Genomic DNA, 27,509 nt, shown 5'->3' with positions numbered 1-27,509 from the left:
CTCCCCTCCCTCCTGTGTCGTGCTATCACTCCTGTGTCATCTTTGAGGCTCTACAAGGTCCAATGGGTTGTGTTTCAGCTCTGGGTGTGGAAACCTTGGCTTTATAATCGACATGTAATTATTAACAGTCATCTTTGTGCCTCAGGTCTGACAAATGACAAAATGCAAAATGGTCAAAGAAAATGAAGAGCAAGTTTTAAAGCAATTAACAAAATGAACAGTGAACCAGCCAAAGACCTTGGTTGGTTTGACTGGGTGACATGGTCATGCTGACCGGTTCCAAGATGACATCAGGATTGTGCCCTTTTTCCAGTGTGGGGATGCACCCGAGGCTGTGTGCCTGAATTCGGTGACTGTGAGGCTGCACAGAACCGAGAACATCACTGTCCTGCTTAAGCATGGAGGGACTGCTGCTTTGAATGGCATTGGCATATCGATGCCATTTTATCAAGGTAATTTCTCGCACAATGAAGAATGTTGTCATAATAATTATAATAATAACAATCATAGTCGTATGATCGGAAACAAATGATGAAACTCATTAAATAGCAGTAATATGTATTTACGTAATGTGAACTGAATGTTTCATGAACTCGTAAAGACGTCACAGTGAAAGCTTTGTTCAACCATGCAGTGTTTTTTTTGGTCCATGCAAATGGCAGGCATATTGACCATCTGGAGAGCTCTCAACTCTGACATCCGAATGGTCTACGGTGACATTTTCGCTCTGGAGTGGGATGGACGTGGTGCTCTCTACGTGGAGGTTGGTCAACGGTGGAGAATGGGCCGATCGGGAAATATAATGCGAAGATATTATATGATGTGATTTAAGTAGCTGCTCATAAGGGTAGCTCATAAGTAGCTGCTCATAAGATCATAAGGATTGAAAATCGAGGTGGGGATGAGGCGGTGAGTGAGGAAGGAGGACGAGAATACAAGTAAAGAAAATTTGAAAAATAATGAGAATGGAATGGTAGAGAGGGGAGAGAAGAGAAGGAAACAAGAGGACAAAGGAAATAGAGAGGGAGAAGGGAGATGTTTGGTGAAGTTGAAAGGGGGTGGGTTGGAGGGAAATAATTGTTTTGCCACTTTAGAGTATACTTTGGGTTAATCCTGGTGTTGGCGCAGTGGTTAGGGCAGCGGCTTGGGATCCAAAAGGTCCTGAGTCCAAGCCCCGTTGGGCCACTGAATTAATACACCAGGGGGTTGACTCAGCCTGTCATCCTTCCGAGGTTGGCGAAGTAAGTACCAGTATACTGGGCCGGTGTATACCCCGGTTAAAATAGGTGTACCATATCCCTGTGTCATAAGAGGCGACCAGGGTTGCGTCAGGAAGGGCATCCGGCGTAAAACATGTGCCAAATCACTATGCGGATCATACGGATGATCCGCTGTGGCGACCCCGAACGGGAGCAGCCGAAAGAAGAAGAAGGAGAGTATACTTTGGGTTAGAGTTAGGGTACTTCTATTTTCTAACTCCCTCATCCAAAGTTTTCTCATCATGACATACAAGCAAAGTCAGAGAGGGTTGGGTTAAGAGAGGTGTGGATGAGGAAAACCTGGCAGGAGGGGGAAGAGGGGCAATTGGGGAAGTTGAGTGATGGCCTATACACAAGCGAACAATGGGTGGTATCGCTGCAATGTTCTTTGAGGTATGTTAACCACCGTGGGAAGCAAGAATAATCGGAGGTTTTGGGGATGCTCTGATGAAGTATAAATGCTCAAAACGTTAGCTTCTTGCTTGCAAAGGGGGTTAGCATACCTCGATAAACACTCTGTTGAATCATCCATTGTTCTACCTGTCCATCGATTCAGATCAACACAAGCAAGACTAGTTTCTTCATTCCTATCTACAAGGAATGGTGGGTGGGAGATAGCATTTTATATAAATTCAAATTGTCGATGTTTCTGAACATTTTCTATGTAGTACAAATTTTCTAATTACTCTCCACTTTTCAAAAGTGTTTTTTCAATTAAATTTCACATCTGGTAATCCAACAACTTTTTCAAGTTGGAATAAAGGACATTTACAATATACAAAAGTAAGAACTGCAGAGTGGAAAGTGCATAACAATCACCAACTTAATGTTTTGTCACAAAAGACAAAGGACAACGCTGACTTATGAAAGTGAGGGCTGAGGATACTGAAAGAAAAGCTGAGCAGGTTGAATACACAGAGGTTTCATCAGTTGAAGGTACTGGCCACAAGCCATGTTGTTACAAGGGGAGCTAGAAAAGTTGAAGTGTGAAAACAACTCTGTTTTTTTTTCTTCCTAACATAATATGTTGGCATACAGGTACTGGTGATGGGCAATTGGTGTTCAGGGTCTTGTGAACTTGTCCGTAACTGAGGATGGCATCTGAAGAAAGGGTTCAATTTCAATACAACTCCACCATACATTCCCACAGGCCAATTGGTGGTTCCCAGAGAATCAGGCATTTTTGGGTCTCCCAGCCAAAGAACATTTCACTATTTCAACCAGGTTATTAATGGCTTCACAGGTACTGTATTAAGAAGTAGGTTTAGCCGAACAATGAGCGAGTGGGAAACTTGACAAAGATTACAGGCTGATGCTCCGAGATGGCACTCCCACAAAACATCAGTCTCTCCTGGATTCTTTAGAATCTAAAGCTGTCAATGTTATTGGCAGCTCCCATGATAAGGCAGAAGCATAAGGCCATTTAGTCTCAAATTGCAGGCTGGTCGGTTGCCTTTCTCATTTTAACATTTCTACTCTGGTCTGTTATGGTAGATCTGAGTTAAAATGAACTTCGAACAGGAGTAAGCCATTTAAATAAATAAATAAATAGATATGTATGTATATAGTCAGCTCCAGTCAGACGGTTGCTCCAGTCAGTTCCAGTCAGACGGTTGCTCCAGTTAGTTCCAGTCAGATGGTTGGTGGGCTGGCGACAGTTGAGTTTGTGATAGTTGGTGATGGCCTTTCAACCTCACAGCTTCTAACAGCTGTCCATTCATTAGTTGTGGCTCCTGGTGGCTCCTGACTGTGGGTGATGCTCGGACCATTAATGCTGGTTCTGCTCGAGACCTGCTCTTGGCATACCTGATTTTTGGTGTCACTGGTTTCTGGGGGTGACGAAATGATGTCGGTTGGCGTTCAAGCCTGTTTGCGAGTGGGTGTACGGCAAGGCAAGGTGCTGGCAATGGACCAAGGCACGCTCACACATTTCGGGACATTCTATTTGACGTACGACGACTTCAACTTGGTGGGATTGGATTTCTCTTCCCCCCTGAATGATCTGCAGGGTACCCTTGTCTCGTGTTTAATTGTAAAGTAAGGCATCGTGATAAGCATCTGCTCTTTGTCTGTCTTTCTATCAATGCCTGATTAATTATTTATTTGCTTGCGATTATTTTGATTGATTTGAATTGACTTATTTTTACAAGGAAATAAAAAGTTATTTTTATTTTTATTTTTTCCTTTTTAAATAACTTCCTTGTTGACGTTGCACCCTGTCCGTGCTTGTCCTTTCCTTCCATTGATCCAGCATTGTCCAAACCTAGATAGACTGGGAGGTAATTACAAATCTAATTGACCTGTCATAGTCAGCACACACCAGCGGTTAAACGTTCGGCTGCCCTAATTAAGATCTAATCAAGATAAGATCGGTGCTTTGCCGAGGGCGCGCTCCCTGTTCAGGAAGCCATGTGACCTCTAGTTAAATGGAAAAATTAGATGGTGAACACTGGAACTCATGGTTAACTGATTGGCGATCGTGCTTCTAAAGCAACCCACCGTACCACAAAGTTAATTGTGTTCGGTGGCCCCAGGTTCGGCTCTTCCAAGGACAAATGGGGATTAAACCCCCTCATGATACACTTGGTACCCATGGCCGTAACTATGTATATATATATATATATATATATATATATATATTTGTATAAGATTGTGGCGGTTGGGATAAGACATTTTAAAGAAGAAGAAGGCACTTCAAACCAAAAGTAAAAACTACATTGACTCTGCTAATTTGAGGAAAAAAACAGTGAAAGCAGACCCAGTCTCAGGCAACGTTTTGCCGGCTTTGCAGCCAGCTTCATCAGGTACAATGGACCAAGAGCCTCGGCACGTGTCCGGTTTCTATTTCGATACAACCGCTCATTTCCAGTCACGTGCTGGTGCTCGAGGTCAAATGGAGGAGTGCTTTTTATTTTATTTTGCAAAAGCAAAAAGAAACGTCAAATCACATCATCGAAGGGGTGCTCTGAACTTTTTTGTTTTTACTTTCATGTGATCTGGTGTTGTATGTGTGTGGGTGAGCACGTGTGTACGCTTGTTGTTTTAGTGTTTCTACAGCATGAACACAGCTGGTTTCGTGTCCGGGTGAGGCATGATGAGAAGTTGGTTGTGCGAGTGTTGGGGTTCTCGTTGGGTGCTGTGCACATGTGGATGTTGTGTTTGGGATTGAGTGTTGTTTGTTGCTCACCTTATCCAGCCATTTGCACCGTCATGTCATCTCAAAACTAAATGACCCAATACCAACTGGTGGTAAATCTGGAGTAGTTTACCATTCAACATGCAAAGACTATGACCAATTCTACATTGGTGAAACTGGAAGAAATTTAAAACAATGGCTAGATGAACATGATGGAGCAATTAGGCTTGGAAAGGTGACTCAGTCAGCCATAGCATGGCATTGCCTGCAATGTGGCCATAAATTTGACTTATATGGGACCCGTGTCCTACACACTGCATCTAACAAATGACAGGTTTATTTTGGAAGCATTGCATATGAAGAGCCGGGAGGGTGGTCTAACTGGGGAGACCGTGGACATGCCCACACAATACACACCTCTAATGCAAATGGGGAAAACAGGATAGTGCATTCTATGGGAACCACCGATTGTTCCTGATGAAGGCGGCTGCGAAGCCGGTGAAACGTTGCCCGAAACTAGGTCCGCTCTCACTTTTTGCTCAAATTAGCGGAGTCGATCTAGTTTTTTTTCTTTTGGTTGGAAGCGCCTTCTTATTCTAAAAAAAAAATTATATATATATATATATATATATATATATATATATATATATATATATATATATATATATATATATATATATATATATATATATATATATATATATATACTGATGAGCCAAAACATTATGACCACCTGCCTAAACAGCACCGACCCACCGAGGCATGGACTCTACACGACCCCTGAAGGTGTCTTGTGGTATCTGGCACCAAAACATTAGCATCAGATCCTTCAAGTCCTGTAAGTTGCGAGGTGGAGCCGCCATGGATCTGACTTGTAGGTCCAGCACGTCCCACAGATGCTCAATCGGATTGGGATCTGGAGAATTTGGAGGCGAGGGCAACACCGTGAACACTTCATCATGTTCCTCAAACCATTCCCGAAAAATGTGTGCAGTGTGGCAGGGCGCATTATCCTGCTGAACGAGGCCACTGCCATCAGGGAATACCTTTGCCATGAAGGGGTGTACCTCGTCTGCAACGATGTTTAGGTAGGTGACACGTGTCAAATTGACGTCCACATGAATGGCCAAACCCAGGGTTTCCCAGCAGAACATTGCCCAGAGCATCACACTCCCTCCACCGGCTTGTCGTCTTCCCACAGTGCATCCTGGTGCCATCACTTCTCCAGGTAAAAGGCGCACATGTACACGGCCATCCACGTGATCTAAAAGAAAATGGGGCTCATCGGACCAGGCAACCTTCTTCCACTGCTCCAAGGTCCAGTTCCGACGCTCGCGTGCCTATTGTAGGCACTTTTGACGGTGGACAGGGGTCATCATGGGCACTCTGACCGGTCTGTGGCTACGCAGCCCCAAACCCATCAGGGTGTGATGCACTGTGGATTGTGACACATTCCTCCCATGACGACCATTACAATTTTCTGTGACGTGCCACAGTAGACCTTCTGTCGGTTTGGACCAGATGGGATAGCCTTCGTTGCCCTCATGCATCGATGAGCCTTGGGCGCCAAACACCCTGTTGCTGGTTTGTCCCTCCTCAGACCACTGTCAGTAGGTACTCAGCACTGCTCACCGGGAGCACCCCACAAGCCATGCCGTTTCAGAGATGCTCTGACCCAGTCTTCTGGCCATAACAATTTGGCCCTTGTCAAAGTCACTCAGCTCTTTACTCCTGCCCATTTCTCCTGCATCCAACACATCAACTTCAAAACTGACTGTTCACTTGCTGCCAAATATATCCCACCCCTTGAGTTTGTCTTTTGACATGAGTTGTCGGGCTGAACCCTCCGCGTCGAAGGTGATGCTTTAGTTTGCTTACACAAAGGACTTATGTCCATAGGAGATAGGGGGAGCACTCGTCACGCTCCACACATTTTGATATATGCAGTTCTGTATATCATGCCAACAGGATGGCCAAGAGGTACACAAACCCGCCTCTAAGCTGTCTAGCCTGGACTTGAATCCAGACCAAGCTATAAACTATCATCCCGGTGTTTCGTTGTTTTTTCACAGGCAGGATGATAAATAAATGTGTGTGCCGTCCTTCGGCTGGATATTCAACTGATGTCGACTTCTGCCAGGCGCCAGCATTAGTTGGTGGACGCTAAAGATCCCACAGTGTCCTTCACAAGGAGTATGTGAGCTATCACCAGGACCAAGCCGAATTACAAATTCCTGCCTTAACGACTGCTGGGAAGACGACGGCAAACCACCCAGTATAACATTTGCTCAGGAAGCTGCTTCAGCGGCACCAACACCCTGTGAAGAGTGCAGTACATCACAGAAAGAGATATTCACATGGAGATATAGATTATAAGAGAGAGAGAGAGAGAGAGAGAGAGAGAGAGAGAGAGAGAGAGAGAGAGAGAGAGAGAGAGAGAGAGAGAGAGAGAGAGAGAGAGAGAGAGAGAGAGAGAGAGAGAGAGAGAGAGAGAGAGAGAGAGAGAGAGAGAGAGAGAGATATATATATATATATATATATATATATATATATATATATATATATATATATATATATATATATATATATATATATATATATATATATATATTGTAGATTCCCGCCCGCCGACGTGCAAACGACCGCGTCTAACCAATAGCGGTCGCTTCGCCCACCGAACGGACAATCCAGTCGTGACTTTCTGGAACAACGCCAGAAACCAGTCACGGGTGGGTTTTTAATCCCACCACGGCCCAGTCCGTATTCTACCCGTGCAAAATAGGGTCAATCGCCAAATATCGATATACCTAAGTACCCGCTCGGGTAACCTACCGAAGGACTGTACCTCGGCGAAGGCCTGCTTGGATACGAACCGCTTAAGCAGTCCGTTCCGTTCTGGCATAACCAAGCGGGTATTATCACCAGACCTCGCCGGACCCGATTCTATTTATCGACTATTTAAAAACCAACTATATTCCGAGTGCAAGATGGGGCAGTTCAATGAGGGAATGGACGCAACGAACAGGTTTACATTCACACAAGGACATTTATTATAAGAAAGCACATATGCAATTAAACAAGGCAAAACATATATGCAATTATACAAGCAACAAAAGCATGACAAAAGAACTACAACCGTCTACTTATTATGTACAGTCACTTGCACTTAACAGCAGTTCCAACTTATTAGACGTGCCCACGGACACACGTACGCACACACACACACCCAAGAAATTGTGGCAGAGGCCTTTAACAATGAGCTTCAGCTCGGAGGATAGGTGAGCTGAAACCCAGAGTCTATCTCGAACCTCTCCACCTCATGTGGTCTTCAAGTTGTTCGGACCCGGGCTCCAGCGAGAGCGAGCTGGATCCAATCGCCGAGCCGCGATCCTTCCCGAGCTCCCGCGAATCTTCCCGCGCTTCTCAACACGTGCTGGTGAGACGAGGAGCCGATCCTTCCCGTCGATGAGTCGCTTCCCCGAGGAACCACCTCCCGCACTTCTCAACACGTGCTGGTGAGACAAGGCGCCAAACATTCCGGTCAATGCGTCGCTTCCCTGAGGAACCACCTCCCGCGCTTCTCAACACGTGCTGGTGAGACGAGGCACCGGTCTTTCCCGTTGATGCGTTGCTTCCCCGAGAAACTACCTCCCTCACTTCTCAACACGTGCTGGTGAGACGTGGCGCCGAACCTTCCCGTCGATGCGTCACTTCCCCGAGGAACCACCTCCACGAAGAGGTCTATGAGTCGCACCAAGCCGGAAACCAAAATGGAGAACAAAGAGCTCCACGAACCAAGAAGAAGCCACCACTCGCAGCTCGAGCCAAGTGACCGGCTTAACTTCCTTCCAAACAGGCAGCTTGAAGCAAAAAGCTCTCCCGAGCCAAGCAGAAGCCGAATTTCACGGAACCGTCAAAGCAAAGAGCCTCCAAAAAGCCTCCTCCTGAGCCAGGCCTCAGCCGAAGCTCACTGAGCCAGCCGAAGCAAAAAGCTTCCGAAGGCCTCAACCCTAACGCAAGCCAAGCAGGACCTGACGGTCTGCTGAACGACTCCCCTCAACTCCCTTCTCCAACTCTGCCCTTCCAACTATGCCCCTGAACAAAAGAAAAAGATCTCCTCTTGTCCTTCTCAGCCTCTTCCCCCCCCCCCCCGCTCACGGCGTGACTCATGACTCATGCCCTCGTGCTCCATCCCCCACTCAGCCACGGGTGGGAGGGAGTTGTTGACATCATGAGTCACTGGACGGCAGGGTTCTTCCTCTTCACAGAAGAGGGGGGAGGGATGTCTCCATTGTTCGTTCCCTAACTATTAAATTGATCCACAGTGCATCTAATCAATTTCTGAACATTTAAACAATGAAAGGTGAGCTATCTAGGGAACAAGCACTTATCGACATAGCTGACTAAAGGAACCTGTATGTTGTGTGCAATCGAATTCCCAAATTCGTAACAATATATATATATATATATATATATATATATATATATATATATATATATATATATATATATATATATATATATATATATATATCTATGGAGTTACACAATGAAAAAGCAGTGCAAGCAATAAGTTGGTAAGAGTGTGGATGCAACAGAATTAAATACTAGGGAAGTACAAACATTGTACGATTATGGTTGTGAATGGATTAACAGGTTCAGAGTATGTGGTGAATTTCCTCTCCTCATTTTCATTCAGCTGTCGGTGAGCTACACTGAACGTGTTTGTGGCTTGTGTGGAAATTTTGATGGGAATGCTGGTGATGACCTCCGGGGCTCCAGTGGCCTCCTCGAAGTCAGGATAACTGATTTTGTTAGTTCCTGGAGAGCCGCGAGCGATTGTCAAGATGAACCGGCCATGCCTGAAGATCCCTGCAACCACAACATCCAGCGCGGTGAGAGCCACGTCTTGTGGAAATAAATACGAAGGAGAAAACTCCCTAATTGTGGCAGGATAACATCCCTCACGACGTGTGAGTGTGCAGCTCAGTTTGCTGAGGAGGCCTGTGGAATAATGGGCCTGTCGGAGGTGTTTGGATCGTGTCATGGAGTTGTACCTCTGGCACCATTCATTCGATTCTGCACTCATGACGTCTGCGCCTGTGATGAAGCGGCCTCGTGTCTTTGCCGATCTCTTGAGGCCTATGCCAAAGAATGCAGTTACCACGGAGTTCTCGTAAATTGGCGGCGAGATGACTTGTGTCGTAAGTTTCAAAAAAAGTCATTTGCCGATACTGTCATGATTTTCATTTCTTTCAGCTGAACCCTTGTACCCGTCGTCTCTCAATGTGATCATGAAGCAGCACAACAAACAGTCATTCATGTTTTCTTCTAATGATGTATGTACTCCCATCTTGCCCAAATCGTAGCCATGCTTTGTCCCCATGGCCTGATCTATCAGGCTTGTGGCCTCGCCTGCAATCACACCTGTCCTTCACTCGCGCTACCAGGCCAGCATTGCCGAGATACCTGTCAAGAAGGTTGCTTTTGTCCACCTGGTCTGTTATTGGCAAGTGATGGGGTGTGTGTGAAGCCTTCAGACTGTCTTTGTGAATATCGTGGCCAGTTGTACCAGCCTGGAGAGATGGTCGTCCATCGTCTGGCGATATGGTAACGGACAACTCTTCTGCGGATTTTTGAAGTACACCAACATTTTTGGTTGAATGGCTCGGTCAAACTGACACCCATAACATTGTGGTACATTAATGGCAGCTTTGATCAATCTATGAGTGGGGTAATTGTTTGTTTGAAAAGAAGACAAAATTTATGCATTTCTTGTGGACGTCATTTGCAGGAGTACTGTGCTTAACTGGTTGTGTACTTGATGATGAAACGGTGTTCAGCTGTCCATCGATGTTTGCATGCAAATGTAGGTGCAGTGGTGCACGCATACGTGTGTTGCAGTTATTGTGAGAATGGAGTGATGGAATGCACTGCCGAAGATCCCACTCCAATCCCTCTGTTATCATCTCTTGCCGCAACCAATGCATCTTTACGTGGTACGTCTCCAAAACAGCATGTTTAGTGTTCAGTTACTGAGGCTAAGCCTGGTGTTGGCTTAACGATTAAGTTGGCTGGCTTAAGATCTCAGCGTCTTTAGTTTGAGCTGCTGTCGGAAGTTTAATTAACACCAGGTGGGGTTGACTCAGCCTGTCATCCTTCCGTGGTCGGTGAAATGAGTCCCAGTGTACTGGTAATAGAGGGCACCGCCTCAGCAGCAGAGCCGTGCTCCCAAGAAAAAGGATGCAACCAGCAGCCACAGACTGCACATGATAGCTAGTAATTATAAGGCTCACGGAGCATTTTATCGAAGCAGGACTTCAGGAGTAACGTGTGGATTGATGACTATTGTGGGAATTTGTCATCACAGTGTTGTTAATCGATGCCAATCAAGTCTCTTGATTCCTGCTTTTAATGCAGGGTTTGAAATAGGGAGGCTAGGAGAGATAAAGAGGGTGGAATGGCGAATAATAGTGACAATTCTGGTCAAACAAAACATCGAGCAAAGTGAAATTTTACAGAAGATTTGCTGCAGACTATGGTGGTGATGAATGTGTGCGCAAATCTGGGGAATGCCTTAAAAAGTAATTGATGTATCGATTTGGCAAAAAAGGGTCGATATCAACAGGCTTAGCTTGAAATAAAAGTCAAGGTCAAATGATAGCACCATCATGTTTCTTTCTCTCCCCCACCCCCTCCCTGCATCTCTCGCTCTCTCGCTCTCTGTCTCTCCCCCATGTAGAAACCAGATTCCATGCTTCAAAAGCAACCTCATGGCAAGGATTATTCTGGGTACTTTTTCTTTGCCTTCCCCGTGGTAGTCAGAGTAGGAATCTGTAATTTGTATGGGCTGTTGGCGATACCTTGACTTCTCTTCGTGAAGCACACCGTTGGATTTTTAACATCCACCAACTCGTGCTAGCAGATGCAGCTGAACGTCCTTTTTATGATGCAAAGACATGCCTGCGGAGCACAGAGCAACGCCAGGCTAAAGAGGTCAAAGTTAATTGCGCTCTCTGTACCACCCTGTCGGATAAAGCACCATTAAGCCTTTATCCTCAAATAATTTGTCAAAAATGCATTATGTCATATTTTGTAAGCATTTTCCCTTCCTTTTTTTCATTCATAGTTGTCAAGAATTACCACAACTTCAAACTTAATAACAGATTTGATCATGGTATATTTAGACAAAGTTTTGTTCTTTTATTTGATCGGCTTGCGAGTTGTTGAGCCTCGCCTATTCCCAAAGAGATGGGAGGTGAGTAGGGTAAGAATACTGATTCTGGCTCACTTTTCCCCATGTAAATGAATGGGGGATTTTCAGCGATTCATATTTTTTTCCCTAAAAATAAATCCCCTTTTTATCCCAAGGTATATTTATTTGTCTCCCCTTTTAACTTGGAGGTTGAACCTCATTGAATTGAACACCTGGGGGTTGAACAGCTCACTCATTGAACCTATAAAGATTTGTTCATTCTCAAATTCCTTCAATAGTTTAATTTTCTTTGCACAATAATCCCCATCTAAAATATTGACAAACAAAACATTTGAATCTTTATATTTTTGAAGATACCCCATTAGTGCCATTACGAAATGATAAACTTCTCTTAATGCTCTCATCTGACCACCTCCTGAGCCACATATCATTTTGAGATTATAGTAAATTGTTTTTTCATTGTTCAATTGATAACCATCAAAGTTTTCAGTCCATTCAAGGATATTCATTTTTTTCTTTACATCCTCTAACTTACTAGTTTTTAAATTAATTCGCTTATTTGTTTTATTTACCTTTGTTTTAGTTATTTTTTCAATAAGACTTATTTGATATTTTTCACATTCATTATGTTTTCCATTTATATACCAAGACTGAGATTTTCTCCACTCTTTAGTTTGATTAATACTTGGTTTAACCATTTATATATTGTGAAAAACGCGGCGGTAGCCCTTAAAAAACCCTAACCCATCTTCCCATCGTTAAAACATAATCTATTTTATACACTCTATCATACAATATCCATATGGAACACAATCTATTCCATTATCTAAAATAAATCTCTTATCATCAAAGGCTCCTAATGCCTTTTTATTTACTTCTTCACTATATATGTTATGTTTATAACTTCTTATTGTATTCATTTTCCTATATTCTTCTTTCTTATTCATCAAACAATTATAATAATTTCTAAAAGTTATTGATTTCTTTATTACATATTTCTTTATTCCCTTTAACCTCTTATCAATCTGTTCACCATACTTATAAGCATATGCCTTTGCTCTCAATCCAATAAACTCACTCATTACTTTTCCACCCAACTCATCCTTAAACTTACCAATAACCTTTTCATTCTTTTTGGAAAATAACTCACTCTTCTTGCTGAAATTACTTGTATCATATACTCCAATATTTTTCTTCATATCTTCATAAACATCATCAGTTTTTATATCTAGGATAAAACTATCAGTATCCATATACAACAATGGAACATTTTCACCATACTCTTTCTTTAAGTCATTATACAAATAATCATACATCAATATCTTTGATAAATCAAGAACTGCTGTTCCAATATAAATTGGTTTATCCATTACAATACTTTCCTTTTTCATATGAATTGCAGAAAAGTTCTCTGAAAAAACCTCTTCTCTCTCAAAACTTGGTTTATTTATCAATCTCGAAGCTTCTTTCCAAGATGTTGCGAATCTAATGTTTTGCCTGTTTCTAACATTTTCCATAGTCTTTCCAAATACAGCATTATTCATTAATTTATAAAAGTCCCCTTCAAATTTTACTTTTGTATTTGCTCTCATATCTGTATTGAATTGAATATACTTTTTCACCCAAGGACTTTGTTTAAATTTTAAAACTCTATGAATTTTAGCTACTCTCAATCCTTCTCTCAAAAACTGTTTTAAGCTTCTCTGATGTAAAACATATCCCTCTTTATCATAGAATGTTGTTAATAACTTTTCTGTTGATTCGCCTTTAATATTAAAACTTTTATGATAATCACTGAACCATTCTTTCTTTGGGGTTTCTTTCTCACATGCAAAAGGAAGGTCTTTATGCTTATTATGAAGAACACTCGGGTACCTCAAATCAACTTCAAAATAATAACCTTCTTCTTCGTCATTCAATTCCTCTTGAGAAGAAATAACAATATTCATCAAAGCCTTTTCATAATCCTTTTCTTCCACCCACTCTAATTTACCATAAGGTAGAGATTGAGACATTGCCCATCCATACAAATTATTAGCATCAAAATACATCAAATAATTACTATCTTTTTCACTATCATAATTTGGGAGATATTTATTATTTGCTTTCGCATATCTTTTTGAACATACTTGTGATATTCCACCTCTCTTGGACTTCTCAATCATCAAAAGCATATCAACATCACTGATTAAATCTATATCTTGTTTTGTCATTTTCAACATTGCACTCCAAGCTAAACCAGGAGCTGTGAAATAGTGGGCAGGGTCTAATCCATAACAATTTTTATTATGACAGAGTGTTCTAAAAGCCTCAAACACATCAGCTAACAATAAAACATCTGTTTTTAGATATAAATCATGATATTCTCCAAGGTTCTTTATCTTAAATATTTTCCATATTTCTTGTGCGTGTTTATATTCCTTATCACTTATCTCTTCTTCATAAAGGTTATTATAGAAACTTTCTTTTGAAGGAAGTTGTGTTTCTTTAAATCTCATAAATGAATCCATATAATCATAAGGATAAATTCCCTTACTTGTAAGAATTTTCTCTTTACTTTGAATTTCATTCCTTGTTTGAATTTCCTCTCTCGTAAGAATTCCTTCTTTAATCAGAATTTCATCTTTAATCTGAATTTCCTCTTTAGTTCGAATTTTCTTTATAATTAGAATTTCATCTTCAGTTAGAATTTCTTCATTAATTAGAGTTTCCTCTTTACTTTGAATTCTCTCTTTAATCTGAATTTCCTCTTTAGTGAGAATTTCCTCTTTTGGAAAGAATGAATTAAGATTTGGAAAAGAGTCCGTGGAGCTTAGATTTGATGCGAGGTAGGCTAGTGGTGTTCCCATAAACTTGTAAGAATCTAGAAACCTAATACGAGTTAAAGGTTTTGTGAATATCATTTTTGAAAATGAAATATACTTTTGACTTGTGTTTGTTATAGCAGAAATATTCCCTGGTGTTTTTGAAAGTTCATTTATAAATAGATGTGTATCATAGTTGGCGCTGTTGTGAAGAAAGACTGGAATAAAAGAAGGTAATTTATAATTAAGATTACAACAGGAATGAGCGGGACCTCTATATTTACCAGTAAGATGACAATGGTCTCCAACTTTAGACTCCTTAATTTCCCCCTCACAAATATGACAGATATTGTTCATTCTAAATTCTAATTTTTCTTCTTTGGTTAATTTCATCGGTTCATTTGTTTCTTTCATTAATTTAGTGAGTCTTATACAATCCTTTTCTAATCGTTTTACAAACTCTTGTGAAGCATTTTTTCCACGATAATGTTCAAGTTTGTTATACTTTTCTCCAACAGATGATTTGATATAATAACAGAAACCACAAGGAATATGTTTTTGATATTTATTTGTATATGGTTCTTTTGGATTAGGAGAAGCAGTATTTATCTTTTTAAGGATACATTCAAAATCAGCGTATATCACAAATGGGTGCATGATAGATTTATTATAATCTTCAAAAGAAATCTTTTCACCAGGTTTAGGCATTGTAATTACAGCTGATTTATGATTACTACAATATTTTGAATGTTGTTCTAATCGTTCTTTTGTATGAAATGAATTAAGACATCGCTTACAAGGATATATTTTGTTTGCTGTTCTGAATACCTGAGAAGAGATTAATCTTGATAAATTATTGATGTATGTGTAATGTGAATTCTTTCCAACACTAAAATATAAAAGGTCAATGTGTGTTTCTTCATTTTTATAGTTGTTTGAAATTTTTAATATTTGAACTTTGTTTGTATCCGTTAATCCATATACATTAATAGAAAGAATATTCTTTTTCTCAAATTTAGGAATATCTGTTAGTGGCATTGGGAATTTAAAATCTTTAATGTCCAAGGTATTCTCATATTTCATATATTGTTTTACTCTTTCTGAATTACATTTTGGTGGATGAAAGTGAGCAAGAACAGACCAGAGAAAACATTTATTATCATTGTTCTTAATATTAACAACTGCCTTCTTTCGTTTTATTTCTTTTGGTAATTCAATATAAGAAGAAGCTTTAAGAGGGTTTGATTTTAGAATGTGTATATCTAAAAAGATGATTTTTTTAATATTGAATCCACTTCCTACCACTGTATTATCAACATCCTCCTCTTGTCTTGATAGTTCTTCATAAACCCCACTATTCAAAAAATCTTGAAATGATGTTATAACATGAAGACCTGTTCTCATATAAGGAGTATGTTCTTCATCTTGTCTTTTCATATTCATTTTCACTCCCATATAAAACTTTAAAGTTTTCATTTCTTTTAATGTCTTTTTAATAAATTTTTCAACATCGGGTTTCACTATTTCAATTGATTCAGCTATTGATGATGGACCGGGTTCTCCAAATTGAAAAATCCTTATTTTTATATGCCCTTGAAATGCCCCATCAGTGTTTTTAATATAATAGTCTCCCTTTACTTTAAACTCATTTTTCTTGTGTTTTTGTGATTGAAGATGTTGATTATAACTACTCTTCAAAACATCCTTTGAACAGATATCACAATGTTTTCTTTCCAACTCAAGAGGAGATATTTGATGAAATAGATTAAATGTGTGTTTGTTGGTTCGGAGGTGTTTTCTATAATGTTTATATTCGTGATTACAAACATCGCAGTACGTTGTATTCACCATATTTATAGAATAAAACTTTGCTTAAACTAAAATTTTCTTGATGAAAATTTCGTTTAATTTATAGGTGAATCTGTGCTTAAAAACATTTTATCCTCCAACTTTTTCACTTAATAAATACAATGTTTCAAGACGCAAAAGACAAGTTTCAATCAATCTCTTCATCTGTTAAAGATACTGAGAAATATGTGAAGGATGTAAAATTGAACAAAGATAAATATAACAACTATTGGATAAAAACTATTCTGGTAAATAATATGAGTTCTTCAATTTCCTTCAGTGGAAGGGCTTTTAGTACACCTGGTAGAACATCAATTAAAGTATCTCTAACAAAAGTTTCTCCTCTCCTTCTAGTAATATATTCAAAACTAGAAAAAGCAATGAAACAAGAAAAAGTATCAAAGAACAAAAACCTTATGGATGAAGCTTTAGAAAGAAAAGATAAGACCATCTGTAATATGCAAGGAGAAATTTGTATTTTTTTCAACAACCCTAAAGATGTAAATCCTGATGAAATAAAGGATGTTAATATATCAGGTGAAATGACATTTCGTTCAATAGTAGTTAACGATAATTTTAAAATTACCTTTAATATAAAAAATGTTGTCGTTGAATCTGATAATGAAAAAAAGTATATCGATATCGATGGTAATATACAACTGAAAGTATAGATGAATTTCAGTTTAAGTAAAGTTTTACTTTATAAATATGCTAGACTTTCCTGATTCTCCATATGACAAATTTGAGAATTGTCCTGCGTGTGAAAGACGGGGATTAAACACAGAGTCAAAAGCCTATAAACAATGTATATTCTGTGATTATCTTCTAATTAATGATAATAAAAAATATAAAAAGGAAAATAATTCTTTTAGATTTACACCAAAAATGAATTACTTTACAAGATTGATTAGAGAAATGAATGTAAAGTATGAGGATGATAACACACCTTTCCTTACAAGGGAAGAAACTGAACGTATAAGAGAAATGTTCAAAGGATTGTTGTTGTATATTATTCATGGATGTAATTTTCAGGGAAATATCAACACAAGATATTGTATAAATAAAATAATGGATTATCTTGAAATTAAACCTGAACTTAGGATAAAATATAGAGTTTCTAAAAAAGCCAATAATAAATTAAATAACCTGTTTTTCAAATATATAAATGAATGATTTTTTACCTATTTGGGAAAATATGATAAAATTTAACAACCATAAAAATCTCCCAAATTCATTAAGATGTCTCATAGTTGGTTCAAGTGGATGTGGAAAAACCTGCTTACTTTTAAAAATGCTCCTCACTCCCAACTTTTTAGATTATGACAATTTAATAATTTTCACAAAGTCGAGTTTTCAACCAGAGTATCAACTACTCTCACAAGGTTTTAATGCTGGTCTTCAAAAAGAAGATATAATCGGTTTATTTAAACGTCAAAAAAACCTAAATGATTATAACATTGAAGATAAAATTCAACTATTTTGTGATACACAGAGATGTAAAAAGAAATCAAATCTTATAACTTGTATTCTTAGTGATAATACGGATGATATACCGTCTCCCCAAGATTTGGATAAATCAAAAAAGAACCTCGTTATCTTTGATGATTGTGTTAATGAGAGAAACCAAACGGTAATGGACAGCTACTACACAAGAGGGAGACATTCTTCTTGTAATTGTATTTATCTTAGTCAATCGTACTTTCAACTTCCTCGTCGTTCCATCAGAAACAATGCTAATACTTTTATTTTATTCAAGTTAAATTCAATAGATATCAATAATTTTTGGAGAGATAATTGTTCTACATTATGTAGTAAAAAGAAATTTGAGGATTACATGAAGCACACGACTGAAAAATATAAATATATTGTTGTGAAACAAGATGAGATATTAAGGGATATATTTTTTGTTTTATAAACAATTACATATATAAATGACAACTATTATTATAAATCTTGTGGGTAAATCTGCTTCTGGAAAAAACTTTCATAAATCAAGGTTCTTGTGTAGTACAAATGAGAATATTGTAAATTTACTTAAAAAACACCCCGTGATACGCATTGTATCAACAACAACTAGAGCAATAAGACCTGGAGAAGTAAAAGGTGAAGATTATCACTATATTTCAGTGGAGGAACATATGCGATTGAGGAATGAAGGACAAATATTTGAGGAGGTTTCTCTTGGTACAACAAAATATTCACATTGTAAGAGTGAGTTAAGGAAACTAAAATCTGGTGGTGTTGGGATATTAGAAACTAATCCAGAAGGAACGAGACAAATTATTAAATATCTGAGCGGAGTGAAGATTTTATCATTCGGTTTTGATGTTGATGAAGAAACTCAACGCAAACGTATGAAAAGCAGAGATGCAAGGATTAGTGAAGAAGAAATTACAACTCGCATTAATGTTAATAAAGAATTTGATGAAATATTTAAAGAAAAGGATTTATTTGAACACATCTACTTGAATGATGAAGAAAAGGAAAATTTCCCTGTTAATCTTTACAATTCATTAAATGATATTTTACAATAAATAAATGGATACAAAAGAAAGAGCAAGAAGATTTAAGGAACATCAAGAGTTGGTTTCAAAAGTTGTAAAACAACAGGAAGACATAAAGAAGAAACGCAGACAGAAACTAACGGGCGAAGAAGCATTTGAAAAAAAACAAGAGAAATTTTTTAAACCACTTTTAAAAACTTCCCAAGAAAAAATGAAAGATGTTTCCACAGTTCCCACAGTAGAATATACTCCTAGAAAGCTTCAAATGTTAAAAGATTTCAGTCAAATGACGGAGGAAGAATTAGAGCATTTAGGAGAATTAGAATATGATGATGAAGGTTTATTTCAACAACTGGAAGAGATTAATCAACCCCTGATTATATTGTGAATGCTATTCAAAACAATGAATATTCAGCGGATTCAAAAACCAAAGCAGGACTCATTCCAACAGAACAACCAGCAATATTTCATCTTGTTCAAGAAAAGGTATTGATATTTAATGATGAATTAAGGTTCTTAAGTTCTGCTCAACCCCCTGTTAAACTAACTCCGAGATTAATGTTTCTTCTCACAAAAGATGGAAGACAAGGTTCAACTGTGAGGGATGAATCAAAGTATATTGATAAACCATTGGATATGGAAAATAATGATGATAGAGTATATATTGATTTGCTGAACACTCTAAATTATAAGGTTATTCTTTCTGGTAAAAGTAGGAAGAATGAGAAGGAGAAACACATTATTCAGGCTTTAAGTATCCTTGGTTCAGGTATTAGTTTTCTTCCAAATGACCCATCGCAATTAGTTAATAGACTGTTATTGTTGTTAGGCAGTAAGAAGGCTGGAAATAACAATTGTTTTAATGAAGCATCAGCCATTTTAGACCAGTTGATGAACATGAAAATAATTAATAAATCTCAATATAAAGACATTTTATCTCATATTAAATAAGATGAGAAGCACAATCCTGAGTTTTAATTTCACAACAAGCGACCACACATCTTCATTCCCATACCCACTACAACTTGACACAACAAAAGAATATGAGGCATCTTTATTGTCCATGGAAACTTATAATACCTTATTTAATATAACCGAGAAAAATGACAAGTTTAGTTATAATCCGGGAAGTGGATACAAAACGATAACAGTCTCACCGAGCATACGAGATTTCTCAAATATCTTCCGAAATTGCTCGTCTTATGAAAGAACAGGGTGATGAACCAAAAAATATTGTTATAAACATTCACAAACATACTTCAAAATCAACGATTAAAGTTAAAAATAACTACAAGGTTGATTTCACAATTGATAATTCATTTAGAGAGTTGTTAGGATTCCCCTCAAAAAAGATTGAGACTAATGGGACGTTTTACAGTGATAGTGTCATTCAAATATCCTCAGGAATAAAGTGGGTGTTAATTCACTGTGATTTGATTGATGGTGCTTATAATGATGGAAAAAAAACAAATACAATATTTTCATTCAGCGCATACTCAACCCCAATTGGTTATAAATTCAATATGGAACCTAAAAATTTGGTTTATCTACCTGTGTCAGGAAAAACCATACACAGAGTAAATTTTAGGATAACCGACCAAGATAATCGTGTGATTTCTTTTAATGGAGAAGTTATATCCATCAGAATTCACCTACGTGAAGTTTTTCAATAAATAAATACGATGGTTATTGTGAGGAAGCACGAGTTGGGAAAATATAAAATAATTACAGGGGATGGGATGTTCCTTTACCCGTACTACAAGGGTGAAGGTATGTATCTTGGTAGAGGATACTATAAACCTAAGAGACAAAGGGGTGTCGGACATCAATTTAGAGGAGATGGGATAATTGATACTCTCATGGGTATTGGTTCAACTATTCTTAAACATAAAGACCTAATTGGTTCAACTGCTTCTGCTGTGGGAAATGTAGCAGGTGCTGTAAAGAGTATAAAAGATGCTCAGAAGGAATCTCATAAATTACAAGCAATAAAAGAAATTAAGAAAGGTAAAACTCAGTTGTCCCCCCAAGAACGACAGAAAATAATTAAAATACTTGGAACAGGGTTTCAAAAGTTTTAACATCTTTTTTCCTAAATAAATACAAGTATGGAAGCAATTGATAGTATCTATGATTTGGATGATACTATTATTATCTCAAACTCCACTAAAAAAGAAGATTACTTCAAGGTAAATGCAATAACTGGAACAGACTGGAATACAAATGGTACAAAAAGTTTTGAAATAAATAATCAACAAACCTATTTGAATCTCTCCGAAAGTTTCTTGTTGTGTAAATTTAAATTCACTAAGGCTGGGAATAACACAAACGCTACACTTGTAAATGATTTCTTCTGGAAAATGTTTGATAGTGTGCGATTGTATATTGGAACACAAGAAGTTGAAGCGGTTGATTATGTCTCTGCTGTATCTGAAATGATGAAATTTACACTCTATACATTCAGTGATAGAATGGGAAAGGGGTCTGTCGAAGGTTTTATTCCTGATATGTCAACGGGAACAAACACAGACCCTGGATATATTCAAAGGAAAGGAATGTATAATGATGATACAAAAGCAGAAAATAGTTTTACTGTGGCAGTTCCTCTTAAAGGTATATTTGGATTTTGTGATTATGATAAAGTTCTGTATGGTCTTAAAATTAGATTTCAACTACAAAGGAATGATAATGAAAATAGATTGCTTTTTGGTGTTGGTAGTGCTTTTGGTGAACAGAATAAATTTGTAATTGAGGAGATGAGTTGGTATATCAGTGAATATACTCCTAATCTTAAAACAGAAGAGATGTTGAATCGAAGACTTAACTCAAAGAAACCACTCAGTGTATCATACCTCAAAAGAAGATGTCAACACGTTAAACTCAATCAAACTACTTACACATGGAATTTGGGTGTTCTGGAAGGAAAGCCACGATATCTGTGGATGATTTTTAAAAAGCCAGATGGTGATACTGCGACTGATAAGAATAATGCATTGAGTGATAATGCTAAGGTGAAACAACTTCGCGTTTCTCTAGATGGAACATTTTATCCACGAGATAGATTGGAAATTAATTGGGAAAAAATGATTTTGCTGAAGCATACAAGTCTTACCAAAAGGTGTGTGAAAGTAATGGAAATAAAGAACCTATTTTGGATATGACAGCATTTAAAAGTTTGTATACAATCTATGCGTTTGACCTGAGTGCTCAAAAGGAAACTATAAAGTCTAATCGAGTGGATACTTCCCTATACATTGAAAGAGGAGAGAGTGAAGAAGTTGATACATATTGTTTGCTTTTGGAAGAAACAGAATTGCAGATTAATACAGATAATGGTGTGATGATTAGTCTCACATAATTTTTTGTTAAATAAATGAGTGGCAAAGTACCAACTGGGGTATATGTTAATCAAATCAATCTTCATAAACTATCATCTTGTGTTCAAAATCAAAAGCCTTGTACGATTAACGTTAATACAATTCAGAGAAAAGGAGCAGTAAGAATTGATGTTTTGCTCACAAGAGAACAGGTTAAAATCTTGAATGACACTGGCTCACTTAAAATTAAAATGACAAAACCAATGTTGAAAAAATATTCAATAAGAGAGACGAGTGGAGGATTTCTCCCATTTCTAATTCCTTTATTTGCTGGTTTAAGTGCGGTTGGAGCATTGACGGGTGGTATTTCAACAGCGGTCAAAACTGCCAACGAAAGGAAGGCTCAACTCCAGGCTCAAAAAGAATTGGAAAGACATAACAAAGAGTTGGAGAAACAAATTAGTGGAAGTGGTGTAATTGTAGATTTTGCTGAAAAACTTGAAGGTCTGCCTGATAAAGCGAGATTGTTAGTTGGAGATATGCTTTCTTCTATAGCACAAGCAGGTGTAAAATTAACGAAAAGAGGTAATGGATTATATCTTTCTAATAAATAAATGAGCATTGATGAGTGGTTGAAAGAATTTGGAAAGAATACAACATCAAATTTACAACTTGCCAAATATTGTAAGAAATTAAAAATTCATAATGTGGTTATTTGTATGAGAGATGAATTAACAAATGTGCCGAAACATACAAAGAATATTATTATGAACTTAGAAGATAATGATGGGAACGGTTCTCATTGGGTTTGTATTTTTAATAGTCAAGACAAATATTATTTTGATAGTTTTGGTCTTCCACCACCTGTTGAAGTCATAAAATTCTTACAGAATGGTGTTTATCAAACATTTCAAGTCCAAGAATTAAATTCCAAGTGTTGTGGTCAATTATGTCTATATGTGTTATTTCAACTCAACAAAAATAAAAAATTTTATGATATTATTTTTAATCTAATATAAATGACTTATGTTGGTAAAGATGGTTCTATCTTTGGTGTATCTCAAGAACTGGATATTGATTTATCAAATTATTATACAAAGGCACAGGCTGAACGACATAAATATAATATAAACAAAAATATTAACATGAAAAATGCTTATAAATTAAAAAATTATCCAAGCCCGACTGACGCGAATGACTTGGTGAGATTAAACGATTTATCACAATATATATACTTAAATAAAACGGCTGTGTATTCCAAAGATACAGAAGTGTTGATATTATCTCCAGGTCATACAGAATTCACAGTTCGAATTAAAATAAATTTTTATAAAGAAGGGCGTATCGTTTGTATGAGAATAGAACAATGGGGGTATGATATGAATGATTTAGGGTATAATTGGTCATTTAAAATTAACCTCGAAGACCTGGAACAATTAAATCAGTCTCGTAAGGAAGAATATTATGCACTTGGTATCGAGAATGAGTTTTGTGGAGCCACGATTAGTAAACAACAAATAAAAGAATTTAATAAGGGTAAATATAATAATGGTTTTGCCCTTGTTTATCTCATGAAAACAGAAAAAACAGGATTATATATAATAAGTAAGGAAATACAAAATGATTTAACTATGGGAAGATGGGGAGGTGTTTCGTGCCATAATATTATTCTAACATATATTTCTAATACATAAATGACAGCAAGAAGGCTTCAAGAAAATTATCATTTCTGTGTCCAAGCATACCTTCAAGAAAAGGGTATTCGTTATTTTAATAAATATGTTCTACAACATAAGAATGAGGTATTTTCAATAAAAGATTGGCATTATGCTGATGTTGATAAACCGACAACTTTAGATTTAATTAGAATGTTAAATAATGAAAAAATTATAAGGTTAAGAAAAGGTAAGGCTCTTTTAGAAATTCAAAAGAAATTTTATTGGTTTCCTGTTGTAAAAAAATTATTTTGGATACAGGAATAACAAGAAATCCTGATGAATATATGTATAATATTCTATGGGGTGTAAGCGATTCAAGGATAGTAAGGGATGAGGAAGGAGTTGAAGAAGAGAGGGAAGAGGAGGAAAAGGAGAAGGAGGAGAGGGAGAAGAAAGAGAAGGAGGAAAAGGAGAAGAGAGAGAAGGAGGAAAGAGAGAATAGAGAGAGGGAGGAAAGAGAGAAGAGAGAGAGGGAGAAGAAAGAGAAGGAGGAAAAGGAGAAGAGAGAGAAGGAGGAAAGAGAGAATAGAGAGAGGGAGGAAAGAGAGAAGAGAGAGAGGGAGAAGAAAGAGAAGGAGGAAAAGGAGAAGAGAGAGAGGGAGGAAAGAGAGAGAATGAATAAATATCAAAATATGGAAACCAGTGAGATTCAAAAAAGATTGGTGGTATTACAGAAAATAACTCAACCCACCGAGGAGGAAAACAAAGAATTGACAAGTCTATTTGCAATATTTTCTTCAAGACTATTGACATCGTCAAGCTATTCATTTTAATTCAAGTTTTTTCTTAAATAAATGGAGGAGAGAGTGAAGGCATTTCTAAGGATTCTTTATGTTTTAAAAATTAAGATTCAAATGTGCATGTTGGAAACTAAAAAGGTTTTTGCACTCTGCAGGAATTTTTCTCATAAATAAATGAGTTATTGTCTCAAATGTAAAAAGAAAACTAATACTAAAAATATTTCATATATTAAAAGTAAAAATAACAGGGTTATACAAAAAGGTATATGTTCGGTGTGTGGTTCAAAAAAAAAATCAATTTATCTCCAAACACAAACTCGGAGGAGATATACAAAAGTTTTTATCAGGAAGTAAATTTACAACTACTGGAATACCAGGGGAATTACATCTTCCAGGGTATTCTTTCTGTGGTCCAGGCACAAACTTGGATAAAAGATTAGATGAGGCAGACAATCCTAAATCCTGGAGTAAACCAATCAATAGAGTTGATGAAGTGTGCATGAGACACGATATTGATTATGGGAATACCACAACGTTGGAAGAAAAGCATGAAGCCGATAGAGAAATGTTGTATAATTTGTCTCTGATACAAAATCCAACCTTGAGAGAAAAAGTTGATAGGTTCATCGTGAAGAAGATGATTAGTGCTAAATTGAAACTTGGACTTGGAAATTCAAAAAACTTATAGGCTCTAATGATGCCATTAAGACTGAAGAGCAATTAGCTGATGAATTACATAAACCAATATTCACAAAGTTTCAGAGAAGGAAAGTTTATTCCAAGGAAGTTGATTATATCTGGTCTGCTGATTTGATTGAACTCAATAATGATAGGGGTACAAGTATGCTTTAACCGTTATTGATTTGAGGAGTAGATATGCGTGGGTTGTCCCTTTAAAAAACAAAACAGGTAATACTCTTATGTTAGCTTTTCAACAGATATTTAATAAAAGTAAGAGAAAACCTAAAAAATTGTGGACTGATGAGGGTAGAGAGTTTTATAACAAGACATTTATGAATTTTCTAAAAAATAACAGTATTACATTATACAGTACCTTTAATGAAGGGAAGGCAGTTGTTGTTGAACGTTTTAATCGTACCTTAAAAGAGAGACTATATAAAAAATTCACACAACTCGGTTCACAACAATGGTCATCTTTTATTCAGGATATTGTGGATAAGTATAATGACACGATTCACACGTCAACGAATATGAAGCCATCAGAAACATTTACAAAATTAAAATATGAAAAAGAGATTAATGTCAGAAAACCTAAGTTCAAAGTTGGTGATATCGTAAGAATATATAGGTGGAAATCTCATTTTGAAAAGGGTTTTACTGAACGATGGACGAAAGAACTTTTTAAAATTGTTGATGTAATAGATACAGTTCCTTGGACTTATAAAATATATGATTTGGAAGGGAAGAGATTTTAGGTTCATTTTATTCACAGGAATTACAAAAGACAAAACTAAGCAGATAATACACCTTTGTGGACACTCGAGGGCCAAGTCCGAGGTGTATAACAGTATATAATGTGTGTCAAGGGGTGGACGTTCTTACATCTGTGAACCCCAAACACAGAATCCTCAACTGAATAGTCAAGGCTTAACTTTTGTTTGTGTGTGTGTGTGTGTGTGTGTGTGTGTGTGTGCAATGGGAGCAATAGGTTGGCGCTTCACTCCCTCCTACTATACACCGTTGTGGACACTCGAGGGCCAAGTCCGAGGTGTATAACAGTATATAATGTGTGTCAAGGGGTGGACGTTCTTACATCTGTGAACCCCAAACACAGAATCCTCAACTGAATAGTCAAGGCTTAACTTTTGTTTGTTGATGTGTATGTGTGTGTGTGTCCCAACCCTCACATTCAAAATCTCAACCCCAACCCTCACATTCAAAATCTCAACCCCAACTCAATCCTCACCCAACACAGTCTTTTTCAAAATGAGATTTCCACCTATATATATATATTTTACGTTTTTTTTTTTTCTCTTCTTCCAATTCTGTCTTTTAAGGCTTTCAGGTTTGATGACATAGAAAGAGGGAGTAAGAACTTTCTTGATAGGTTTAAATCCCAAAGAGTGGTAGCATTTCAAGTCTTCAAAATAACCCCAACTTTCCAAGTCTCCAAGGTAGTTATTTAAACCATCAAGGCAGAACTCATTTACTGATTTTTTCAAAATTTGTGAGTCTCCAAGGTAGTTCCCATATTTAGAACCATCTTGGCAGAACCCTTTTCCTGAGTCTCCAAGGTAGTTATTTAAACCATCAAGGCAGAACTCATTTACTGATTTTTTCAAAATTTGTGAGTCTCCAAGGTAAAACTTGTATTCTGGCTCATCAACATATAACTTGTTCAGTGGGTATTGTCTTGATAACTCACAATGAGTACTATTGCTGTAAAACTCTTTTTCAGGATTTTGCTGGTCTCCAAGGTATAACTCTTTGGTTGGGTCATCAAGGACGAACTCGTTCTGTGGGTCTTGGTCGCTCATAAGGTCTTCAACCAAGCCAACAATTTCGCCCCAAGTTGTAGCAAAAGCAGTATTTTCATTTCGTATTTCAGACACAATTTCCTGTGAGAGAAAATAATAATGTATTAATTAAGTTATTTAATTATTAAATGAGTATGCTTCAATCAAAGTTTGAAAATAGGAAAATAAAAATCTTACCTCAACAGATAAGAGGTTTGAATCCAGTTCATCAACTTGAAGGTTTAGTTCCATACAAGACAGAGAGTTCCAAGGAACACCAAAGTCATCCCACTCAAGGTCTTGGTCGCTCATAAGGTCTTCAACCAAGCCAACAATTTCCCCCAAGTTGTAGCAAAAGCAGTATTTTCATTTTGTATTTCAGATACAATTTCCTGTGAGAGAAAATAATAATGTATTAATTAAGTTATTTAATTATTAAATGAGTATGCTTCAATCAAAGTTTGAAAATAGGAAAATAAAAATCTTACCT

The 27,509-nt window shown here is 37.3% G+C and overlaps 1 protein-coding gene across 1 annotated transcript in view; it reads left to right on the top strand.

Annotated features, from left to right (window-relative positions):
• Nucleotides 1-27,509, top strand: part of VWF (von Willebrand factor) — a 175,230-nt gene that overhangs the window by 30,989 nt on the left and 116,732 nt on the right. The window contains exons 12-17 of the mRNA XM_085873069.1: nt 314-452; nt 663-763; nt 9,095-9,290; nt 9,381-9,599; nt 9,765-10,005; nt 10,300-10,394. Of these exons, the coding sequence (XP_085729195.1) occupies nt 314-452; nt 663-763; nt 9,095-9,290; nt 9,381-9,599; nt 9,765-10,005; nt 10,300-10,394 (991 nt within the window). The remainder of the gene's footprint in view (nt 1-313; nt 453-662; nt 764-9,094; nt 9,291-9,380; nt 9,600-9,764; nt 10,006-10,299; nt 10,395-27,509) is intronic.

The sequence above is a fragment of the Eptatretus burgeri genome, chromosome 3, assembly GCF_056783735.1.
Source record: "Eptatretus burgeri isolate ZD-2024b chromosome 3, Ebu_testis_v1, whole genome shotgun sequence".
In the NCBI taxonomy this organism is placed as follows: Eukaryota; Metazoa; Chordata; class Myxini; order Myxiniformes; family Myxinidae; genus Eptatretus; species Eptatretus burgeri.
This window is presented reverse-complemented; position numbering and strand designations above follow the sequence as displayed.